Source organism: Chelmon rostratus, chromosome 3, assembly GCF_017976325.1.
Source record: "Chelmon rostratus isolate fCheRos1 chromosome 3, fCheRos1.pri, whole genome shotgun sequence".
Taxonomy (NCBI): domain Eukaryota; kingdom Metazoa; phylum Chordata; class Actinopteri; order Chaetodontiformes; family Chaetodontidae; genus Chelmon; species Chelmon rostratus.
In genome coordinates, this window is record NC_055660.1 from 7,986,589 (window position 1) to 8,012,365 (window position 25,777).

The following is a 25,777-nucleotide window of genomic DNA, read 5'->3' on the forward strand; positions in this document are numbered from 1 at the left end:
TACGCACCTGTTCCACTACAAGCTTTCTTTTCTCCTTTAGACCTGCTTTATTCCACACTGGTTTGCCTGGGCCAAGCCCCAAGCCTCCCCGGCCAAATTGAACATTTCCTACTATTTCTGCATGCCTAAGAGCTGCCTCTGCCTCCTGCACTGCTGCCCTTGGGTTCCATTTCCTCCCCCCAGAAGGATTCGGAACCACATTGCTAACTAACATGTCCTTACTCCCAGATAATAAAAGTTCTGTCCTAACCTTAGTTATATAGCTGCATCATTTCAGTTTATTTGTATATTTTAAGAATGAGCGATTGTTGAGCAGTTTTAACTATTGTGAGCATTATTTTATGTTATATGTATGTGTGTTTACAAAAATATTCATAGCTGGTCAGTGAGGCTTTTATTGTGATTTTAAAAGTCAACCGGAAGTCCCGACGCTAGTGTAGGTAGCTAGCAGCTAAAGCACGAAAGGTTATCATCAGATCCAAACGCTTCTTTAACTTAACTCATGAGTTAGACTGCATTCCCTTGACAAAGTGTTTGAACAAACTGAGCATGAAAATGAGAGACAAGTAGAAATATTGCCAAGTCGTTTCAATAAATTTCAGCCGAGCGACTACTTTTTACCTGAGGGAAAAATCTATGCTGAGGTTGGTCAAAATGTCTATTGTCTGTTGTTAAGCGTTAGCTAGCTAAGTTAGCAGGTGTGACACGAGCGAAGGTAACAGTCGCAACGGAATTTACGTATTATTTTCACGTTGGACTCGATGGTGACTCTATCGTAAGTCTTATTATTGTTGTTTAGCGGCTGTAGCTTTTGGGCGCTAATGGTTAGCTAATAACTAAGATCAGCACAGCTTCTAAACGCCATGTCAGTGGCTAGCTAGCTAATAGTTTTCTGAAAGGCAGAGGTGGTCGTTGACCAAAGCGCTGGTCACCGCAGCCGCGTCACGACTGAGACATCTCATCCAGAGGTCAGATACTGGTGTCTGTGCTGCAGGGCGCGTTTACTCCGGATCAAAAGGATATTATGACACCATAGATACCAACAGGTTAGTCAATTAGGCTGCTGCCTAACTGAAATTACAATTAATGTGAGACTTCAATGGATGGAGCAAAAATGAGTCTCAGCAAGCTAATGCTACTGAGCTAACTGGGCTACTCAGTGAAGATGCACCATTAGAGGTGTCCCCGAGTGCTTCCCTTGACATTCAAACCATCTGAAGGTACCGTAAACCTTTTGACAGTATGTACTGTAACAGTTCCATAACCTATAATGTTGCACCTGAATAGCTTATTCGTTGAACAACAAAATTGTAAGGACCACTCCTTTTCAAGGTAAACAGTCCTGTAAACAGGCCCAGCAGGTTCAAGACCCCCGTCACATCAAAGCAGTCTTCCTGCTGAAGTGTCCTTGAGCAGGATGACAGCTGTCTTCTAGGGTGGAGGCACTGTTGTGTAGCTGATCGCCCCAGTGGAAGGGCACAAGTGACATTTACCCCATTGAGACTGGATGCTGGAGGTTGAAAAATCTAAAGCTGAACCAGCAAAAAAAGACATCCTCAGTCACTGAATGAGACCTTAGGCATTATTTTTTTAACATGTAAATAGTAATTCATCCATGTCACTACCCCCAGTATGCCACAAATGTTTGAAATCATTCTGAAAAGATTTTGACCTAATTACCAGAACCCTGACTGTGATATCTGGGATATAATAACAAATAAAGGAAAGTGAAATTGTACCTTTTTGGTTGTCAGATTTGTCCATCAAGGCAGGCTTGGTTAATGCTCATTAAGATCATCTTAATTGTGTGTGTTTAATAGCCAGTCTGTTGTAGGACTATGATTGACAAATACATCATTACTTAACATTGCATGCATATAAATACAGCAAATGGTACATCCCTCTTGACTTTGTCTGGGTGCAGAGTGTGATGGGGACCTTTATATTAAAGTCTTGTAATTATCTTTGTAGTGATTTGCCATTTTGTATTCAGCCGTTTTTCAACTTCTCTTCAGGAGTTAAGAAATAAAATCTAGAACATTCAGACTGAAACAAGAGGGGAGATCCTGATTGATTCAGTTGGCTTGATTAAATTCAGTCTACTAGCTGGACTGGTGTTTTAGAGACCACAAAATTGTAGTAGTTAGTATATGAAATAGCCTGAGATGCATGATGAATACAGACCTAGAACAGTTAAATAGATTAGTATTGCAATACAACCAATTTTTTTATGCCGTGCCTCATCAATGCAAGATTGGATGACGCCTTTAAATCAATTAGCATTATCTCCAGCACGTCCAGTTTTAGATTATTCTTAGCCCTCTAATGTATTAATAGTCCAAACAGCAACAGCTGTGGTTGCTTAGTTGTCTGCAACAGCTTTGAAGCTTTTGTCTATGTTTGTCTTTATCTGTTCAGCCACTTGCTATAAATTGTTATTTGAATGTGTGTTCATTGACTCTCGATTGCTCACCTCTACAAGGTTTTATATTTGAGAGATGGGCTCTGAGGACTTTGGACCAGCTGTGATTCTTGCCGAGGAAGATCAGCAAGAAATTGGAGGCCTGATCAACTCTGATGGAGAAGAAGTGGATTTCTCTGATCTCAGTGAGCAAATAAATTGTTACAGCAAAGTGTTCACTGAGTGACAGGAAAAGTAGAGCCCCATTTATATTGTAATGCAATCCAATATAACAGTTGTGTGATAAACGCTAACATTGTGAAACTTAATATTTGGAGTTGGAGCAGTTTTTTGGTGTTATTGTTACAGTGCAATTTTCACTTGTATTTTTTGTTGCTGTGTCAATGAGGACCAACACCGTAAGTTAGTTCCGACAGGCCCCAGTGCATGCTAGTTACTACACTAGATATGAAGCAAACACACATCATGTTGTCACATAATCAATGAGAGTTGACATTGGACAACATCAACATACTTGTTACTCAGCAGTCATCATTAAATATCTGTGTATGACAAAAATACCAAAGAAAATAAGAAGTTATTCTTTTAATTGAATAGTTTTTATAGATTGCTACTGATTATTTTACAAAAAAAAAAAAGAAAAAGAATGACATGATGGAGATAGGTTTGCCTTTTCGAGGGCACATATATTGTAAATGCCGCCATTTTTAATTTAACATGAGTTCTTCTCTGAACACAGGTGGTTTTCGGAGGTGGAAATCTGAATCACAAGGGCCTATTCTATATTATAAGAGGGCCTTCTCTCTCTGTGAGCTACCCCCACACCATTGGCCCCAGTGAAACCGCACTGTCTGTATTTATACCCCTGATGAAGACCCCAGAAAGACTAGTGACCACTTTGTGGATGCTAATCGAAGAACAATAACTATAAGTGTAAATAATATGTAAACTTTTAGAAAAGAACAACTGCAGATAAGTGTTTTACTACAGAAAAGCATTATCACACTGACCTACAGCCTATAGGCTTCCACCACTTGTCTGATCACCATCAGTGTCACATTAACTGTTATGAAAACGTTTCCCTGACCTTTTTGTTCTCCTAAACACAGTCCTTTCTCATCTTTTTGTATTGTAGGAGACAGTGCCATCCCTGGGATTGTACCTGTAGAGGCTCCCTCCAAGACATTCGATCAAAGCGAGAATGAAAAACCGCCGTCTCTTCACAGCTGCTCAGTGTGTGGGAAAGACTTCCCTTACGCCTCTAAACTTCAGCGCCACTTGCGTACTCACTCAGGAGAGAGGCCTTTCCCCTGCTCGATGTGTGAGAAGAGATTTCCAGAAAAGGGGCTGCTCATGATCCATGAAAGGGTCCATACTGGGGAAAAACCATTCCCATGCACTTTCTGTGAGAAAAGATTTGCTAGCCAGGGGGAGCTCAGACTGCACCGGCGGACGCACACTGGCGAGAGGCCGTATCACTGCTCCATTTGTTTGAAGAGCTTTTCCCGACACTGGCATCTGAAAACGCACTTGGAGGCGATGCACTCTGAGGTTGTCGCAGGCTTTACGAGGAAGAAGTTTCCATGTTCAGACTGTGACAAGAGCTGTAACTCAGCAGCTGAGCTTAGAGATCATCAGAGGACTCATACTGGAGAGAGGCCCTATCAGTGCTCTTTCTGTGACAAAAGGTTTGCCTTGTCTGGTACGCTTGTGAGACACGAGCGTCTCCACACCGGCATCACGCCCTACCACTGCTCCGACTGTGGGAAGACATTTGCACAGCAGTGGACTCTGACGACTCACATGCGGACTCACACAGGAGAGAAACCGTACAGCTGCACACAGTGCGATAAGTCTTTTGTGGCTCCAGGGGAGCTGCGACGGCACACCAGGATTCACACGGGGGAAAAGCCGTACACCTGCACGGACTGTGGGAGGCACTTCTCACTGGCAGGAACTCTCAGAAACCACAAAAGGTCCTGCACACAGAACAAGAATTTATCAGTTACAGGTGTCAACTCGGACCCAGTTCAAGCTGCTGAATCATCCCAGCAAGACCTGGTCAACAACGTCAGATCTAAGGTATTGACACACAGCAATATCAGAGAAGTGTCTGTGTCTATATTGTTTTTTTTTTTGTTTTGTTTTTGTGGGGCGGGGTTTGAGAGTTTCTATTTTTTCTTCTGCATTTATACATATACTCCTTTACAGCATCCAAGCGCTATTTTTGCCACCAATTAGGGCATTCAATCGTTCGCAACTGGACCTCGTCAGTTTGTCTTGGAAGACGTTTCACCTCTCATCCGAGCAGGCTCAAGGAGCCTCCCAATGACAAGAATGAGACACTAACGAGGCAGACAACTGTCGTTGACACCCAAGGGTTACACCCTACCCCACCTTAATTGGGGATCGTTTGCCTCACAATAGAGTGATAGCATCCATGGTTTTGGGGGTTGGCCTCACTCAGGGGATAATTACTTGAACCTAACACCATTTCATTGGACGAGAGCTGTCCTACCTAGTCTGGTGCACATGAACTGATGAAGCCTGCTCGGATGAGAGGTGAAATGTCTTCCAAGACGAACTGACGAGGTCCAGTTGTGAACGATTGAATGCCCTAAAGCTTACAATGACCTGGATGAATGAGAGTATTCACAGGCAAATTGTTCTTATGAAACTGTTTTTACAGGTATCTGACAGTCAGAGTTTGCCGAGTGCAGTTGAGCCTCATTCCTCAGAGGGTATCAACTGTAACAAAGCAGCTCAGTGTGAAAATAACCTGAGAGACCCAGAAGGCCGAGTGGAGGACGTTGCTTCCAGTCCACATATGAATGTAATAGTGAAAGAGGAGGAAGAGGAGGAACCTTTGTGTGGTACGGAAGCATGAAATTCTAGATTTTCTTTTTATACTCTATATTAAAAGAAGCGTAGATGCCCATTATGATGATTTTTACATGTGTGGGTTTTTTCCGCTTGTCCCCAGCAGAAGAAGCTCCTGACCAGGTGCTTGTTAGTGAAGATTGTACCTCGCCAGAGGAAACTGAAAAGCAGCAGCAGGAAAGCAGCACGGAAATTAGGATTACAGTAAAAGAGGAAGAAGAGGAACTTGTCAACAGTAAGCAAAATGCTTTTATAAAATACTACTGAACCTAGTTTCATTGAAAAACTGGAGTTGGTTTTAAAGTTCCCTGACCTAACTGGATGACTTTTCCTCATTAGTTCATGTTGCTGAACGCCCTTATCTCTTCCCCATAGCTGCTATTGTACAGACAAAATACAGCACTCTTTCATTGTTACACTCTCTTTGTTCTTCTTTGTTCAGCTTTATTAAAGCAGTTGGGACTGTTTATTGCAGGGCAGACACTGTATGATTAAGCCTTACTTTATTTCCAAATTGGTTGCCCTTCACCACTTTTAGAAGTGGGGTGAATTCCTGCCTGATAGGATGTTGTCTGACTTGCAGTTTGAGGTGCATGTTTGGCCGAATGTCTTGCACAAATTCTGCAAGCCGACTTCCATGCTTTCCTTTCTTGTGAGCATCGTTGCATGTATGAATTGATCGTTTTCATCCAATTATGATTTTATCCCTATAACTTGTGACTCACTCACCCATTCACACACCAGCGGCAGCAAGTAATTTGGGGACAGGCACACTTCGATATGTGGACAGGAGGAGCTGGAGATTGAACCCTTTGATCAGTAGATGACTTGGCAGTGACTCTACCTCCTGTCTGTGCAGAAAGGACAATTAAACATGTAGTGAGTTAACACAAAAATGCAGTGTCTGCCCAGCTTTGCTCACTTCAAGGTTAAATTAGCAGGCTTCTCATTTTTGGCAAGTGAAATGACAACTGTCATTGACTGATTTCATTACCTGTAGCTGATTAATGTTAATTCTATGCATTTGCCAAACAGGAAAATTAAATTCTTGGCCTTTGTCTGATTAATGTGGTCTTTTAATGTGCTCTTTTTTTGTACTGTGTTTTCCTCACAACCAAAGGTGGTTTCTTAGAGAACAAACCATTATTCTCTATTTCATATGTGAAATGACAGAAAGTGGACTGTGTCTTTTCAGTTCACTCCGACTGACTCTTTGGTGTCTCTGACTGACTGGTATCAAAATGAGAACCCTGCACTTGTGGTTAGTGTTGATTTTGTGTTTTTTCTTACCTTTGATGCACAGATTTCTATTCAGTGTAATTCTCCAAAAATGTAAAGGCAGCATTTGACCTGGTCGCTTTCCTCTGGCATCAGGCCTTAGTGTATGTTTTGATGTAGAAAACTTCAGGGTTTTCCCTGGATTTTTTTGGGACAAAGATGGCAAAGGTTGAAGAATGTGTGCGGTGTACGCAGTTTGTCTACGCATCTTTTACATCTTTTGACAAATGAAAGTGTCCATAGAGGTTTAAAGATGAAAATCAAATGATGTGACAAATTACAGTGTTTAATTTGGCCAGAAATAACATTAGGAAACTCAGATTGTCCATCATTCCTGTGCACATTTCACCTTCCTGGCTATATTTTTTTGATAACATGAGAGCCTGATGGGAGAAGTTGAGACAAGAACGGTGAAGGAAATGAGCTTTCCAATGTGACCGATGAACAGATACCAAAAGGTGGGTCACATGACATAGAAGCTTAAGGAAAAAAGAAAAATATTACTATTAAATAGTACAAGCACTTAAGTGCAATAAAGAGAGCTGTTTTTTTTGTCTTTTTTGTCCAGAGTAGTAACACAGAGTTGCTGGGTCAAATGACATGGAAGTTATTAACACTGCAATTATTTCTGTTGAAATATTTATGTTAAATAAATTTACACATTAGCAGTCAGAAAAGGTGTGCGACATGTGACCTATTTTGTAGGATCTTTTATTAAAATTTTCACTAATAATTCTGTTTTCAATGAAGACACCAGCCAGTAATACAAAGGGTTAGGATTACCCTCTGAATACTCTTTGAATAGGCAGCAAACTCCTGAACTTGTACCACTCAAGATGGCTTATCAAGAGGTGTACAAAATAATCTTACTTCTGTGGAATTTTTTTCAGTTGGGCTGCCTGATCATAGCATGGAGCACCTTTTTTTGTACCAGCTAAACCTAAATTCTCATGTGCCTCACTCCTTGACTGCGCGATAATGCTTATACAGCACGCAAATGATTTGAAGCTTAATCATCGGATCATTTGTTTTTATCTCATTTTATCTCACGTCGATCTTACGTCATGTTTGATTCCACAGTGAGCAGCGTCTTCGCAAGCAAAAAGGTTAATATCTGCTGTTTTTGTCTTCAGTGTTACTAAATGGATCGTTTCACTGTGTCATTTTTGTTTACGCAGTGTCTGAAGAGGATCCTGATCATGTCGCTGACAGTGAAAAAGACAGTCCTCCAGCCTCACCAGTGCAGGAACAGTTAAATGACAATCTGACAAAAAGCTCTTATTGCTGTGGGCTCTGTGGAAGAGACTGTCACAAGATGTCTGCTCTTCAGATTCACATGCGAATTCACTCGGGGGAGAAACCCTACCAGTGCACTCTCTGTGGGAAGCAGTTCACCCAGAAAGGTCAACTCAAAGGTCACCAGAAAGTCCACACAGGAGAGAAACCTTTCGCCTGTCCGGACTGCGGGAAGAGCTTCGCCCACTCGGGGGCCATGAACAGACACCGGCTCACGCACACAGGAGAGAGGCCCTACCACTGTTCTTTGTGCGACAGGAGCTTCAACCAGTCCGGCCGCTTGAGGGAACATGAGAAAATCCACTTCGGGGAGAAGTTTGACTGTCCAGAATGTGACAAGAGTTTTACACGAGCTTCAAGCCTCAAGAACCATTTCAGGCTTCACACGGGAGAGAGGCCGTATGGCTGCGACATCTGCGGGAGAGGCTTCAGCCGCTCACAAAGCCTGAGGCTGCACAGACGGAAACATGAGCAGATTCAGACTGAGGAGGAGTCTGCGTTCAGCACGAAGAATGACGATTTATCACAGAGTGACGATAACTCTCCTATTAATATGTGTATAGCAGACAAAAATGACTGATAATGTATTTATATAAACCATAGAGATATGTACCAGTAGTAGTATTACAACACAAGATTTTAGGAAGTGAAACATGAACGAAGAGGGAAAATAAGGGACTACCTCTGTGAATAGACCATCATTATACCTTTACATGGTCGTTCACATAAAAAAAGCTACAATATTTAACACCCAGAGCGGTGCAGACAAATTAATAAGAAGACATGTCAGGTGATGTTCAGCAACTAACAAGTTTCAGACAAAATGACCAAACAGATATTTCCTTCAAACGCAACTTTCAGAAAGTCTTGGAAACTGCTTAGATGATAAATTTTAGAGGTCATATTTATTCACGTTTATCACTCTTATGTTAGTTGCATTGAAATATCGCACTCACATTAGTATTTATGGTAGTAAAAATGACTCATTTAAGACCTGTGATTTCACTTCTCCATGCAGTATTTGTCATTCAGACTAATCGTGTTTGTGGAAATTGGATTGAAGAATAAATATGTTTTTGTATCAGTTGTTATGATGGCCAATGAGCAGTCTTGGAATCAGGTGAAACTGGAATTCATTCTTTGGGCACGAGCTACTGAAATGACTGAATAATTTTGCCAGTAATGAAGCAGTGCAATCACATTCATCAGGTTTTTTGCCAAACCATTTTGCCTTAGTCGTGGTTAGTTTTTTATCTGTTTTGTACAGCAGTTATTGAACAACCAAAACATGAATCAGGCTCACCTGGTTTAGGCAACTCTTAAAGGCCAAGTAACCGTTGTGAATAAAGGTAACATCCTCTAAGGCTGTGATAAAATAGGCAATAATTTTGAAGCCATGTAGATGGTAAATTTTGCCTCTGTCTAATTGTATGGGACATGTTATACTGAACAATAAAGGTGAAAGTACTAAAGACCTTTGCTTGAGGATTTCTGACTGCAGGAGTTAATGTACGAAATATACAAATACATGTATGAAAAGTCATTATTATTTAAGATATACAATATATTGTATATTTATATTGCTTTATCTCTTACACCATTGAAAGGCATTGACTGTAGACACTGGAAAGGACTGACCAAATAGGTTGTAGTATATTACAAGTCAAGATGGTGCTAGCATGTTGAGCCAAACTGTCTATTTTAAGTAGGTTTCTAACTAAAGTCATAAATGAAACAGCAAAATTATTCCATCATGTAGGCCACACAACATTGTACCTATAATAGCATGTGCCAGGAATATGTACAGCATATTCTGCTGCACATATGAGACGCTTTAAACCAGGTTTTGAGCAGTATCAATTTAATTTGTTGAATCAGTGTGCAATTTCAGATGCACCTGCAATCGTTTTAAGGAGAGGATTAAGTCTGTCAGATGAGTATTATCTTTTAAAATAGATTACCAAATGTTCCCTGAAAATAAAAACGTAATTTGTTTTTATTTTATACAATTATATTATTTCATACTGCTAGTAATGTGTTAAAATGTATATCTGATGGAAAAGAACTGTTGATGCACATTTACAGATGTCAGCACACTGATATTATCTTAACATCTTTTGTATCAAAGTAGACGTACATACATACGTAATTTGATAATTCAGAACAACTTCATTGTTAAATCCCGATACATCTTCTAGTGCATCTCTCCGTCCCTTCATTGACACATCACACGTAACCTATTTATCTATATTTGCGGGCGGGAAGATGTTCATTTATACGTTTTACAAAACCCAAAGCTGGTCCTGAAGGTAGCACAGTGGCAAGGAAACCCTCAACCTGAGCAATTATAAATTAGCTTTACCTTTATTCAAAGATCATGGTATCGTTAGCTTAATGTTTTATAGCATAGCGTTGTTATATATGACATTTGGCGTTTAGTTTAGAGAATTCGACATATATATAAAAACAACATAGCATATTGTGGGAGGGGCCTCTTCAACCGGAAGTTTTTCAAATTACGAGGAGTTTGAATGTGACATGAAGATAAACAGACTCGCACCATGCGGACGTGCGAGGTTATCGGCGTTACGAATGACTAAAATAACATAACATTTATGTAAAGGAATTGTTGTTTGAGCTGTATTTTTTCTGACTTAAAAACTCAGGATATTTAGGTAAGCCAACGCTGATCCTAACGCCCTTGTCAGCTAACGTTAGCTTACGTTAGCTAAAGTTACACTGCTGTTAAACTTAGCTAACGCTGAAAAACGTAACATTGCTACAATATGCTGTGTCAGCACCGGGCGAATGCTATTCACTGTTTTCTCATTAGTATAATTCTCCGGGAATAGTCAAGACTGCAGTTTATTAAGTGGTCAAACGTCTCCTTGGTGAACTTTGACGTTCACGTGATTTTCTATGCAGGGCTAGCTAAAGTTAGCTAACTTACAACACGCTGTCCTTCAGATAAAATGTGCAACCTTCATAACTGTATGGGCATTTCTAACACCTCAACTCTAAATCATTGTAACGGGAACTTTCACTAGTGTGTCATGTTTGAGGCATTCACCAAGTCAAGATTACGTTTTATTTGAAAGTGTAGCTGCAGTGGACAAGATATGTACGCCTCAAGATGAAGGCTAACGTACCACAAAGATGCAGCACGATTCTAATATTCATTTATGATCTCTGATCATACTTTAGGTGATTAATGACGGTGTAAGTGCACATATGTGGTCACTTAATGTTTCCTTAAATGTTTAGTATTGTGTGTGTGTGTGTGTGTGTGCTTTAACTCTGATGATCCTAATTAAATACTCTGTACTGTCTTACTGTCAGAAGACTGTTATGCATATATTTTGCTTTATACTGTCAACCATGAAAAGCAACTGTAGCATCAAACAAACTGTCATTCTCACACAACCAACTCCAAAGAGCAGGAAGTGAAAATTGCCTTTGTACTGAACTTTGTTCTGCTGTTTCTCTCGTGTGTTCAGTCACTCACTTCAACAAACACACACTGTCAGGATGGTGTCATATAAGCGGCTGAACCCTGAAGATGTTCGGTTTTCCAGTGCAGTTTTCTCAGAAGAGCCTCGTCCTACTGTCCAGGAAGAAGTTCCAGTGAGTTCATGTGTTTAATGTATACTGCACCCCCTGCCTCAAACCTCCTGCAGCCACTTTGGAATATGTAAAGAAAATCAGTGCAAATCTTTGCTGCAGAAACTTCCAGCTCTTTCTTCAGGCTGGCAATGTTATGAGATAATTCACAGTCTAGACGTCTTAGACTATTTAATTGTATTAGTTTTATCTTCTTAAGATCTGAAATGAATAATCCATTGATCAATAATCTGCAACTTTCCTGCAAAAGTGCTGAATATTTTCTCGTTCCATCTTCTTAATTGTGAGGATTTGTTATTTTCCTTTGACTTATGTGATTGTTAACGAAATATATTTAGGTTTTGGCAGAACAAAGCATTTACTACTCTTTTCTTAGAATTTAAAGACTAAAAACAATCAATAAATCTTGAAAATAGTCATCAATTATGTAAATGATGATGAAAACAGTCATTATTTGTAGCCCAAGTGAATTTCTATTTTTGTTGAAGACAGCTCTTTGGTTGTTTTTAGGGTGCCACATTAGATTGTTCTAGGATTTTTTTGTGTTGCCTGTTTTCTGTGTTTTTAGTCTGTAACACACTGTTAATTGCTGCCTGTCTTAAACACAATTTTTTAATGTCAATTAGACTTTCCTGGTTAAATTAAAAAAATCTCATTCTATCTTTTATGGTTACTGGAAAGGATCATCAGTTTTTCACAGTATAAAGGGATTATTCTGGGTCTTCTTGCTTTTCTGAGTGTGTTGCTTATCTGATTTCCTTGTTGTGTTTTAAGGCGCCAGAGCCGGAGGAAACCTCCTTGCTTCCACGGAGGCGGTCATGTTCTGTCACCACAGGCCTCCTGGTTATTGGCTGCCTGCTGCTGCTCCTCTGTGGAGGCTGGCTACTGGGCACTGTGTTCTGGCTGCACAGACCGTCCAACCAACAGCCACATAAACCTCCATCACCGGCTCCTGCACAAACACCAGACTCTGAGGCAAAAACAGGATTAAATGACACTGCAGCTGCTGCCCGTCGTGAGGCTTGCAGCTTAATTCCTGAGGCGTGGAGGTTTGATTGCTACCCTGAAAGAGGGGTGGTTGTGACCCGAGAGCTGTGTGAGGCAAGGAACTGTTGCTTTATCCCTGCGTCCTCTCCCTCCTCCTCTGCCACCCGCCCTTCAGGGAGAAACGGTATCCCTTGGTGTTTCTATCCTCCAGATTTCGCTTCCTATTCGCTTGTGTCAATAAACGACACATCCCTGGGACAGAAAGGCACGCTGGTAAGGGAAGTGAAGACCTACTACCCAGCAGACATCCTCACTCTAGAGGTGGAGATTCGTCATGAGACAGACACGCGGCTGCATGTCAGGGTGAGTCACATTGCATACGCCTTCCGTTTTTGTACAATAGTTTCTCTTTTTATCTGTGCAAAGGACTTGTAGCATTGTGATTTAGCATGTATTTAAGATAATAATACTGATAAAATATAAAGCAATCCTCATAAAAGGCATATTAGACATGAGTCAGAATATTTGGTAATTTGTCTATGGTTGGATAGCCTGTTTTTTACACTGAAAGACTCAGACGTCATTGTGAACAACAGCTTTCCTTGCAGTTGCTTGTCTTTGCTGACACTGTCAAAGTCATAAGAAAGTGCTTACTTTGCTAAATTTATAAAGTCAAAGCTGTACTAATTATTATTTTTTAAATAACAATCATTTAAACAACTATGCGTGATGCAAAAGAAGTCACTTTTAGATTGATTAACCTCCAAGCAATCACCTAACTCTGCACTTTTGAGTGTTTTGGCATCGTTAGGCAACTTTACTGTTTTGGTTAAGTCTCACTTCTCTTATATCAACTTCATTTCCATCCACAGCATGCAGCTCTTTTCAGGAAATAAGCTCTGATAAACTGCCAGCCCAGCACCACAGTGGAGACAGACAAAGTTAGAGAATAGCTGGTGAAGAAAGTGGAGCATCTAACAAGAGAAAGTCTCAATTACATCCCACAGGAGTTTACAGCAGCTAAAACAAGAACTTCACATTAACCTTTGTGTTGCTCTGTGTCTGCTGGATGTGTAAATCGGCAGTTTTTAGTTTATTGGTAATTGGGACAACTTATAAGGCAATAATATGTCAAACGTGTACGATTTTTGTTTTGTTTTGGAGGTCTGCCCCCTAGTGGCAAAAAAGGAAACATCAAAAAACAAACAAACACATGAATGCAGCTGTAAAAGTGTTGAAAATTTTAATTTGTTCTTTTAATTATTTATCAAATTAATTGGTTTGTTTCTTCATTGGAGACTACATGATGTTTTGTGACTTATGTTGAAGGCAGTGCACACTGACACAGTGGTATTTCGGCTGATTAGACCTCTGTGCAGAGTTAAGTTTGCTAGGGTCACCAAACTCCATATGCTGAAGAATAATAAAAGTGCAACAAAACTGACAACAAGCACAGCAGAACAGTCGAGGAAACATCAATAGGTCCTTTCCACAACAACATTTTGACTAGTCATAGCAAGAAGAGCACAGGTGTTACTAATAACATTAATGATGGCTCAGTTTTATAGAAGTGTCCCAGGAAGCCACCGTGCACAGTACCAGGACCCTGAAACTGAAGCATTAATGTTGTATTTACACTTTTCCTACTGTGACATTTCATGAAAAAGTACACACCTGCACAGTCTAGAACAGAGGTCTAATGAGCCAGAATAAGTGGAAACACCTGCTAGTGTTCACCTCGGCACTGTGGGTTTTATTTGGATGTTACAGTGCCTTATTTTTCAAAGGTATCATGGAAAGCAACGTCATGTTCCCTGCCATAAATAGTTTTACTGTTTAATTGAGTGTTACCATTACCAGTTAACTGTATAAACGTCACTACTGCTTACTGAGTTGTTGTTTGTTTAATTCACTGGAGTTCATGGTAAAAAGGTTAAGAGGAATCTATACATACCTACATGTTACAAGGTTTCATCTTTGATTAAACCAGTGGGTGTAAAGGTACTGTCATAACCTTTCATTTGTTTTTATTGCAGACATTATGCCTTACATTACTGGATCTGTAATTTCATTACAAACTGTTTGCTCCTCTCATGTTTCTTAATCTAGATTACAGACCCTTCTAATTCGCGGTTTGAGGTTCCGATCTCTGTTCCCACCGCCACCAAGAGGGCACAAAGTCCAGACTATGTTGTAGAGATTTCTAAGCAGCCGTTTGGCCTCATCGTGAAGAGGAGCTCTACAGGAGCAGTGCTGTAAGTCTGACGTGAATAGGCTCCATTAGAGTGAAAGAGCATCGTGCTCACAACTGGAGATATATTGGAAACTAGAAACAATCTTATGGTACATTCAGTTGTAAAAACAACCCACTGTATGTAGTAATACAATAATTAATGATATAATACGGTGTCCTCTTTCAACTGTTTCCTGCTAGTCTGAACACCACAGTGGCTCCTCTCTTCTATGCGGATCAGTTTCTCCAGTTCTCCACCTCCCTGCCGAGTCAGTTCATTTACGGCCTGGGCGAGCACCGCTCCACCTTTCTACATGATGTCCACTGGAACACACTCACCCTGTGGGCCAGAGATGTGCCTCCTATGGTATGGAAATTCCTCTTTTTGTCATTGTTCTGGTTACAGTTATTTTAGCCACAACCCAAATATCACTTTCAAATTACAAACAGCAAACATTTGATTTTTAGGAGATAAAGCACATCGTGTTAACTATTCCATTAAGGATAGCTCAGTTCTGACTGAGGCAGTCAGCCAGCATGCACAGTAAACCTTTTTTCAGTGTACATTTTGACATGTTACAGCAGGAAAAGCACAGGGCTGTTTAAGAAAATCAATGAATGACATAAGCATTCCATGTAGTCCCGGCTCCCATTGTACATGCAGGCTTAGTGGATTAGCTTTGTGGGACATTTGATTGAACTGATGCTGCCTTTAAACGTAATTCGTGAGCTAATGGCTACACCGTGGAAAGCCATGCACACGATATGTTTTGCCTTTTGAATGGTTGAGTCGTGAAAACACCTCTGCGAAGCAACGCCAGCATGTCGGCGTCTAGAAGCCACAGAGGTTAACAATTTAGCAATCTAGCATAATGTAATGGAGGAAATGCAAAGGTGTTATGGCAAAGGAACAAGATGAGGCTTTGGGCAATATCAGTATTTTCCTTAGATGTATTATAAAATGACTAAGAAAAACTATATATGACCAGAACCACAACATATTACTTACCATCCACCCTAAAATGAACTTCCATGGCCTCGTGACTCTGAGCCTTCAGAGAATTTCCCCCAAGTCAGGAATACCACAAGACGGCAGCATGAGCCAACCTTTGATCATTTAATTACTTACACTTGTGCTTTTCCTACTATGACAAAATGTCTTCTGTGACAAAAGCCAATATAAATAACATTCAGGACTTGCTGCTTACAATTATGGCTTGATCGATTGGGTACCTTTTGTAAAAATAATAACATTTTCTTGTAATATCCTCATGTGTCTCTCTCTACATTGTAGGAGCAGACAAACCTATATGGAGCCCATCCATTTTACCTTGCAGCGGAGGATGGAGGGAACGCACACGGCTTCTTCCTGCTGAACAGCAATGCAATGGGTGAGTCCGCTCGCCGCTCTGATACTGCCACTTCCACACCTTTCACTACGTGCAATGATACACACGAGTGTTAGAATTGGTGCATTGCAGAAGTTGGAAAATATTCTTGCAGTGTCACAAAAACAGAAGTCCTCAATGAGCGTTTCACAGACGTGTGACTACTGTGTCAGTTAATATCAACTGTCCAGTGTCATGTGAAGAGGACATTTATAGGTTATGTTGTATTTTATAACGAGATACTGAGCGTTGCTAACTGAAAGGTTGAACTGGTTTGCAGTCTTAGTATCAGTCCAAGTGTAATTTCACTGGTTTTCCTTTGCTGTCATTTTAAGAAAGGTCAAAAATGAGCTTTTAATGAGTGTCTTTGTTACTCATTATATCCCTTGTACTCCAGCTCGATAGTTCTGCATATCTTAGTGTTACAACTTGTAGCTCACTCAAAAGTTTCATCAGTAGTTTTTGTATTTTATCAGATGTGATCCTGCAGCCTGCACCAGCCCTCACCTGGCGGACTATTGGTGGAATCCTTGACTTCTACGTTTTCCTTGGTCCTGATCCTGGCTCAGTTATTCAACAGTATATGGAGGTCATAGGTCAGTAGGGGTTTGCTGGGATGTGGGCACGTTCAGTAGCTGCATGACTGTCTTATAATAACATTATTGTGTTGTAACTGTTGCTTAAAGACACAGTTCCACAGGTCAGTCACTCTGAGGTTCAGTAGTCCTGTTGATCATAGCGACTGACTTTGTATCATATTACCTGAATGAATAAAATGACCATAAACAGACATACCTGGGTACACCTAGATAACTGCTTCTGATTACTGAGGCTGAAAACTCCTCTCTGTAAACTTTGCCGTCTTCCTCACCCCCACCTCATAGATAAGAAAAAGGCCGAATATGGAAGACATTTATTGACAGTGTCTGAATAGAAAAGATTCAGCACACCTTGCAGAAGATTTGTGATATCATGTTTTAGTTATATATGAGTGAAAAATCTCTGTACAGACTGTTTGTAGTATGTATGATCCACAGAAACTGAGAAAAGTAGTAAAACACTTTACTTTTTACAAAAGTTCTTGCCTTATTCGCTCTCCTCTCTCTCCTCATCCCTCCGTGCTTCCACAGGCTACCCAGCGATGCCCATCTACTGGGCTTTAGGCTACCATCTCTGCCGCTGGGGTTATAACTCTAGCGATTCCACCTGGGAGATTGTCAAGAGCATGAGGAATTATGGGATACCTCAGGTATATTGACCCAGCAGACAGTTGTTTTTGTGTGTTACAGCATGGCTTGTTGAGTTCTTTTGTGAAATGATGATGTGTGCGTTGATTTGTCCGCAGGACGTCCAGTGGAACGATATCGACTACATGGACCAATGCATGGACTTCACTTTGGACTCCAAGTTCGCCACGCTGCCCGATATGGTCAAGGATCTGCACGCGCATGACCAGCGCTACGTCATGATGCTGGTGCACAGGAGTTTGTATTTGTTTTCACATGTTTGTCCTGTCTGTTGTGGCTTGTTTGTGTGACGGTTACATCCCAATTTGCAGGATCCAGGTATCCTCAGCACACAGCCTAAGGGCTCATACTGGCCGTATGATGAAGGGCTGAAGAGAGACATTTTTATTAAAGACGCTGAAGGAAAAACACTCATTGGGAGGGTGAGACACTAGACCATGTTATTCACAAATGAGATTAACTGAACACATAATCACTACTCTGTTCTCTGCAGACAGAAGGAAACGTTCTGGATTTATTAGTATTAAAATTCTCCATCTCTCCCTCCAGGTGTGGCCTGGTCTGACAGCATATCCTGATTTCTCTGATGATGCGACACATGAGTGGTGGTACGACAACCTACAGAAGTTCCATGAGAAGGTGCCATTTGATGGATTATGGATTGTAAGTGGATACAATTGAGGAACGAACTTTAATGATTACTATAATGACTCTCTACGTTCCACATCTTCTCCTTGAGCTTCATCTCGTTTGTTTTTAGGACATGAATGAGCCATCAAATTTCCTGGATGGTTCTACAAATGGCTGTCCATCGAACAGTCTTGAAAATCCTCCTTACACACCCGGTGGGAGATGCGCCTCTCACACACATATCACACAGCAAACATAAACACAATTACATAGTATGCATGATTATCAAAGTGTTAAGTTGTGTCTTTTTCCTTTCAGGCATACTAGGCGGTTTGCTGAGAGCCAAAACTGTGTGTGCCACTGCACAGCAGAAGCTGTCCATACACTATAATATACACAGCCTGTATGGACTTATGGAAGCTAAGGCATCTGCAAGGTGAAGACCTACAACACACACACACACACACACACACACACACACACACACACGTACATAGACACACAGCAAAGATAAAATGCTGAACACCGAAAAGGCTTTTTTTCGCTGCCTGAAAAATCTGCGGCCTCTCCTCCAATCCCCTGCTTGTCCACTCTGTCCTCCTGTCCAGCGCTCTGAAGCGGCTCATGGCAAAGAGACCTTTTGTCATCTCTCGCTCCACCTTCCCCAGTCAGGGGATGTACTCTGGTCACTGGCTGGGAGACAACAGGAGCCAGTGGAAAGACCTGTACACGTCTATAGCAGGTGAGATCATTTAGACACGTGTGCTACACACTTGCTGAATAAATTACTGCTAGTTATGTTTTGATATTAAACTTTGTCAACTTTTCATGAATATGCAGACAAAACAAGTTTGGTAGAAAAGGATAAAAAAAAAACGTTAACAGATGTTTAATCATGTATTCTACTTCATCCTGATGTTAACATTTCACTTTTCCAGTCTATCCAGGTATTTAAAATTTGTTTGGTCAAAATCAACAGCTTACCACAACTTAGTTTGTAATTTGTTTGTAACGTGAAGGAGGTTACTTCTGGTGATGAATCCAAAAAGTATTTTCCCCAACTCTGCAGGGTCTTTCACCCTCTTTAGGTTGTTTTTTTATTTTTTTTATTTTTTATTTTTTTTGCCTGCACATTTTTAGCTCAGTCTCACGGCTTCCATCAACCTTGCAAACAAAAAAACTAAACAAAAGCAAGGCTAGTCAGCAATTTGGATTATATATACAGACTTTTCGGACACATTTACATTGTTACGTAACTGCTAATTCGAGGGTTGTGCGATTCTAAAGATCTGCTTTATGGTTTCATGTGGCAGCTACATATGCTTCATTGCACACTCTGTAATTATTCTGTCAACTATTTTAAAATGAGAAAGACCAGCAACACCAGTATTATTTTTAGATTCCCTAGAATTGTGTCTGAAATTGTGCATTTACTAGTTTAAAAATGCTTTTCTGTCTCAGGTTCTCTGCTGTTTGTCATTTTAGTGTCTCTTAATGTTGATCTTTCTCACGTTTCTCCTCACCATGTCCGCCTGATGTTGCCCTCTTTCGTCTCCTTCAGGTATCTTGACCTTTAACCTTCTGGGCATCCCGTTGGTGGGAGCAGATGTCTGTGGCTTCAGCGAGGAGCCGCAGGAGGAACTCTGTGTGCGCTGGACGCAGCTGGGAGCTTTCTATCCCTTCACACGCAACCACAACGCCATCGACATGAAGGTGAGAACAATACGGCTCCAATGTCAACGCAAAGCACAGTGCGTAAAAATATTCAGGAGCTATTAAGCCGCTGTAGTAGCAACCGAAGCACCGACACCATGTCAAATTCCTGTGATTCTGATTATACCACATTTAGATTGCTGTGGTGTTTACTTCACTCCCTTTTAGACATTTTACTGTGTTTAAATTACAGCATCAAGACCCAACAGCGTTTAGCCCTCTGGCTCGTACCGCCATGAAGCAGGCTCTGCTGCTGCGTTATTCTCTCTTCCCCGTCCTCTACACTCTCTTCCATCATGCGCATGTACACGGACACACTGTTGCACGGCCGATAATGTTTGAGTAAGTAACACTGTTTGATAGCTCTCGACCTAATTTGATTTTTAGTTTTGGCTGGACTGGGAGGAGTTCTCACAAATATCCTGTATATACTCAAAAGGTTCCCGAAAGATGTCAGAACCTACGGGATTGACAAGCAGTTCCTGTGGGGGAAGAGTTTACTGGTGACACCAGTATTGGATCCTGGAGTCGACTATGTGGATGGTTACTTCCCAGAGGGTCTGTGGTATGACTACTACACGGTAAGACCCACGCTCCCGCTATCAATATTTGTGGTACACACAGAGTGTACAGTGTTGTGTGAACAAACTGGTGTAAGCAGTATACTAACAGTGGCCACACGTGGTCCTCTGCTTCCTCTGACCTCAGGGCGACTCTGTGCGCAGTAAGGGCGAAGACCTCCGACTCCATGCTCCTCTAGATAAGATCAACCTGCATTTGCGTGAGGGCTCTGTTATACCAACACAGGTAAACGCAGGTTTCTTCGTTCAGTTTACTGAGTGCTTGTAAACGTAGGCCTGTTTGCACTGCGTGATCTTTGGCTTCCTCAGGCAAAAGTCGATAATTGTGAGAGAAATGTGGTGAAATCTTTGGTTGTCAGTTAAATCCTAATACAGTCTACATTCGCCTTGACAGAAGTGAAGAGTATTTACACCAGCAAATAAAACGGAGGACGTATTTCAAGTCTTCAGTTAAAGGGCAGGCAGTTTGTCAACAACTGTTTTTCCTTCAGAGTCACAAATGTCGAAAAATGTCAAAGAGAAAAATATTGTCAGATAATATCTGGATAATCCACAGACGTTGATGTGGAGCATTTTCACTGGGACCGTTTCTTCAGTAGGAAGCAGTTCCAGTGAAAACAGATAGTGAGGTCTGTGGATTAGTTTGGAGTTTTTCAAACAGCATGTTTATGTCTACTCTGAGTCTGCTCCACAAATATAGGGCATTTTTGATTTTGGTGAACTTGTCCCTTAACCTAAGCCTAAAACCCAACCTGGATCCTACGTGATGTTTCTTAGGATGACTAAATATTTGTTGCACCTGACATTTTTGTGAGCATACGCCCACCTCACAGTCAATAGTTACTAATCAGTCACATTTGATTTTCTCTCCCCATGTATGTTTGTACAGGCGCCCAACCTGACTCTGTGGGTAAGCAGCGGTCAGCCGCTCCACCTAGTCTCAGCTCTCTCTGATGAAGGTTCAGCCAGTGGAGATCTGTACTGGGACGATGGCGAGAGCATCGACACATACGAGACCAACCAGTACTCCTACATCATCTTCAGTGTCGCTCAGGTGCTCACACTCACAGTCATTTAATGTCTACTTTTGATGAAGTATTCATTAAAACGTGTTGTGATTTAACTTATATCCATCCATCTGCTTATCATGTAGAATGCAATGACATCAGAGGTCCTCCATAGCAACGTGGAGGCCACATACATCACCGTGGAGACGGCCTCCTTCTACGGTGTGAAGCAGAAGCCGAGCAGAGTGCTGGTGAACTCCCAGGACGCAGCGTTCACCTACAGAGCCAACCAGGTGAGGTTGGAGGTCGGGGGTGAATGAACAGACGCAGAAAATGAGAGACTGTTGTTGTGCTTCATGTTCAGGCTGAGTCACTTGCGTTTGATGCAGTAGGTGTAGGTGGATGTAGCTGTTAACATGAAGTGGTGAATGTGCCTGGTGACAGATCACATGCTCCCAAACAACCAGAGACACTCAGAATTAAACACAAGGTGCAGTCAGTGTTGTCAGTTTTACTTCCTGGAGGGAATCATTCATTTACTTCTCATTTGTACATCAGAAGTGGTTGAAGAAGTATAAATATTATTTACTTAAGTAGAAATAGCAGTAATAGACTGTAAAATACATAAAAGGTAATAGTCCTGCATTCAAGTATCAAGTAAAAATACAGGATTGGTAGCAAAGTGAAAAGTAAAAGTACTTCTTATGCAGAATGGTGCATAATATATTAATCTGAGAAAGTAGCTCATAACTGTGAATAAATGCAATGGAGTAAAAAGTAAAGTATTTCTCTCTGTTTCTCTCTGAGTAGAAGTACAAAGAAGGAGTAAATGGAAATACAAAAAGTGAACTGCAATGCACTTATTTGCAGTTTTAATACTGAGTGCTGAATTCACTTAGCTATGCATTAAACGCATCGTGTAGCCGTGAGGTTAGTTTGCTTTTGCTTTGTCCCTCATGCTGAAATGATGTGTGTGTTTTCTTGCTTCTCTCTGCAGGTGTTGACAGTTGCAGATCTTGGTCTCAACCTCAGTCAGAACTTCACCATCAGCTGGATGTGATACAGTTGGTTTTTAATCGCTGGTTTCATTTGCCGTCGGCTGTTACGTCACAAGCTGGTACACCGTGCAAGTCGATGACATCTCTTGGTGTTCTGGCACCGCACTGCAGAACGTTGGAGGTTACGAGAAGAAAAACCGAGGTTAAAGTATTTGCGTAGTTTGAACAATACACAATCACTGTCCTACCATAGTCTGGACACTGCTTTAAATATCTGTGGAGAATTTAATGTTCAATAACTTATAGCTGAACTCTCACCTGATTCAAACAAAACGCTTGGCTTGGCCTTTGTATTTTAATTTAGTTTGATCTTTCAGTTCAGTTCATGAATCAAATCCTCATGTTTTAAAACTCATCAGCAGAAGGACAATGTGCAATAAGTGAAAGAGAGGATGCTCTGCCTTTCTAAGAACGTGTCTGAAAATAGTTCATGATATGAGATATTGTGCTTGAAAGCTGTCTGCAGGCTATTTTTGCACTAATTAGTATGCTGCAGTATTGTAAAGGTGGATCCAGGTGCCTTATGATTCCTGTTTGTGTGTTTTTGAGCATCTCTGGGTTTGTTCCAGATGATCCTTTGTTCAGCTTTATATTGTAAGCCTGTTTTCAGTGCTGAAGACCGTAATACTGCTGTGCACGAGGATGACTTGCATAACTACAGTACAATAGACCAGCCATACGTTTTCTGCAAACATCTTACTGTGGATTTCCTCTGCACTGGTTGGCAGAACGCAGCTGAATGCGGATACATTTCTGGAGCTGGTTGAGATCAGCAAAGTTCACTCTGCTTATATTTGACCTTGATGCTGTGAAGATCTGATGTGACGTTATTGTTAAAGCCGCTTTACAATACTAGAAGTATCTGCTCAAGAAGAAAGCATGTGTGCTGTAAAGCAAACGACGCTAAACACCGACACATTTTCAAGCATGCAGACCCACTGATACAGAGTATGTTTTACTGTCGTTTGTGTTAAGGTGAGTGGAATTGTGACTTTTATGACGTTTTATGATGAATTCTTGTGTTTAATTTTTTGTGCAATTGCTTAAGTGTAATTATATGAACAACGAAATGAAAAGAATGAAAACTACTGTTGCACTGGATCTTTTTTTCTGCTTTTTGATTCATCTTTTGGAGCAGCAGCAGGTAAAGAAAATGGAAATTAGGGTGATTCCCTACTGATGTCTCGACCCCGATATGTTGTGACCGGATTCAAGGCAAAGAAAATTGTCTTTTTCATATTTCATATTCATATTGATCTGAGTTGCAGGAGCACTTGTGCCACTAGAGGACACAGTTTCTCAGCGCTGTGATGATCGCTTGTATCATTCCTCACAACAGATACTGCTGCTTCCCCAAAGGCTGCAAATATGTGATCATAGATTTGATATATTTGTGGGGGGTTTTTTAATTCGAAAGAATTGTGAGTAACAAATTTTCTTCCTTGCCTCTCCAACTTTGATCAAATCATCCTTGAACAACATATCTGAGTGTGAGGTTGAACTACATACTACAAACTACAACTACAGTGCAACCATAATATTACAATATGGCCTCTTATCTTTGAATATCTGTTCTTCTAGAGTGAATTACAACCTTTGTCGACATCACAGTGCATGGTTAATGTTTACCTTATTTCACTACAGTTACTCTTGGTGCCATTAACTGTTTGGTGGCTGAAATTAACAGTCTCATATCCTATATTTTACTCCTTTTTTTCTTCTTCCTGTTGTCTTTACAGCAGAAACGGTTGCCACTTATTTCTCACCAGTCCTCTTTCTCCTCCTTCTCTGTCAGTGTTTCCCTTTAATCAGCTCTCCATCCCTCTGCAGCCTCCCTCTCTCTGTGTATGTTTTTAGCCTCCACCATTTTAAACCCAGTGGTTGTGTAGATAGAGGAGTCTCAGGATGTGTGTTGTGAAGATATGTGGGGTCGTCTGAGGACAGAGCTGAATTGACTCGTCTCTTAAGGATTAAATAGGCCTAAACAATGTCTGCTGTGAGCTGCTCGCCATAGAAACCAACCAGAAAACAAGCTGGAAACAGAAAGAAGCGCTTAAGCAAAACCAAAACTTTGACTGGATCTCACGATCTGTGACACCCAACAACTGTTTGATTGTCTGCAACGCAGACGACACACACATCAGCCTCAGAAAGTGAAAAGCAAATGCCGATCCCCCCCTCCGATAGCGTTGTTGAATTATCCTCCACTGCTGATAGCCTGGCGATAGGCCTGTTTATATTGGCTCTGTGCAAACGTTCACAGGCTAACTGCTTCCAGATGGCAGTTTGTGGAGGGCACATATATCGTTCTACAGAGGGGGAGGAGAGAGCAGAGAGAGAAAGAGCAGCGGGGGTCTGTCAAAAGCATTCTGCTCTACTGACGAGGGCATTTCCTGTCTGGATTTGGGAGGATTAAGTATTTGTGCGTGGGGGGGTGTTTGTATGGTCGGCATGTGGAGAGGGGGACAAAGTACAGGACTTCACAGGACTTTTAGGGGGATTCTGTACATGTTTGATTTGAATAACTGGGCTCAAGGGGAGGAATGGAAGCAAACAGTATAAAAATCAGGTTTTTGAGAAAAACTTGTTGTTGCCAGACAGTTTTTCAGTCAAGCTGAGTCAGATTTTTGTAGCTTATTATTTCAAACAGAAAGCTTCACAATATGCTTCAGAAAAAGAAAAAAAAAGTGAATATGACTATTGTGCATAAGAGTCAAGAGGGTCATAAAAAAGCTAAAAGCAGCTTCATTGTTCAATTGTCTTTTTCTGTGTGGCTGCTTGTGATAAGAGTTGAATAAGGGAACAAAATATCATACGTGTATGATCCTTAGTCAGAATTGTCTGCTTCACCTACTTTTAATTTTAAAAAACTTTAATTAAAAAAAAGGAGAGTAAATGACAGCTCTGCAAGGCTGTGGCCTACTCAGGTGGCACAGTGGTACTTAGCTAAGTGCTAACGTCAGCCTGCTAACATGTTACCACATTCACAATTATAGTTTAATGTGTGCGCATGCTAATTTTTGCCAGTTAGAACTCAACGCAAAGCACAGCTGAGGCTGATGGGAATGTGATAGTTTTGAGGGTATTTCGTTATAAACCAACATATTGGACAGCATAACCACAAACGCCAACCTCATAGTATGTGAGGAGAAGTCGGTTGATCACTAAAATCAGAAGGATTCATCCTCTGGGGACCATGAATGTCTGTACTAAATGTACATTAATCCACTAGTTGTTCAGATGCTTCAGTCTGGATCAACATGGTGAACTGCAGGCAGACCTGCTGACCAAATTAACTCTGTATTGTCACTGCAGTGACTGTAAGGGCCTAAAGAACGATAAATGTTTCACCCTCCAATAGAGCAGAATATTGCAATAATGGGTCCCTTTCAAATATTCTTCATGTTGTTCAGTCAGTGTTACACTCACTCACTAT

General features: G+C 41.0%; 2 protein-coding genes across 6 annotated transcripts; both read left to right on the forward strand.

Annotated features, from left to right (window-relative positions):
• The first annotated feature begins 466 nt into the window (after window positions 1–466).
• Window positions 467–9,307, forward strand: LOC121604734 (oocyte zinc finger protein XlCOF28-like). 5 transcript variants are annotated; one of them, XM_041934315.1, is made up of 6 exons: window positions 467–1,220; window positions 2,483–2,607; window positions 3,558–4,504; window positions 5,112–5,295; window positions 5,406–5,537; window positions 7,759–9,307. In XM_041934315.1, the coding sequence occupies exons 2-6, from the start codon at window positions 2,499–2,501 to the stop codon at window positions 8,454–8,456; spliced, it is 2,070 nt and encodes a 689-aa protein (XP_041790249.1). In that variant the 5' UTR covers window positions 467–1,220; window positions 2,483–2,498; the 3' UTR covers window positions 8,457–9,307. The 5 variants fall into 5 exon arrangements, with proteins under 5 accessions (XP_041790249.1, XP_041790254.1, XP_041790250.1 ...); XM_041934320.1 differs by having other exon boundaries at window positions 5,409–5,537; XM_041934316.1 differs by having other exon boundaries at window positions 467–1,046.
• Window positions 9,308–10,408: 1,101 nt separating this feature from the next.
• On the forward strand, window positions 10,409–23,429 carry gaa2 (alpha glucosidase 2). Its single transcript, XM_041933104.1, has 21 exons — window positions 10,409–10,551; window positions 11,374–11,500; window positions 12,272–12,847; window positions 14,594–14,739; window positions 14,919–15,084; window positions 16,012–16,108; window positions 16,582–16,701; window positions 17,236–17,354; window positions 17,451–17,579; window positions 17,664–17,774; window positions 17,902–18,015; window positions 18,113–18,197; window positions 18,301–18,418; window positions 18,591–18,724; window positions 19,544–19,695; window positions 19,889–20,037; window positions 20,135–20,276; window positions 20,404–20,502; window positions 21,166–21,330; window positions 21,430–21,576; window positions 22,281–23,429. The coding sequence occupies exons 2-21, from the start codon at window positions 11,405–11,407 to the stop codon at window positions 22,341–22,343; spliced, it is 2,928 nt and encodes a 975-aa protein (XP_041789038.1). The 5' UTR covers window positions 10,409–10,551; window positions 11,374–11,404; the 3' UTR covers window positions 22,344–23,429.
• Window positions 23,430–25,777: the final 2,348 nt, after the last annotated feature.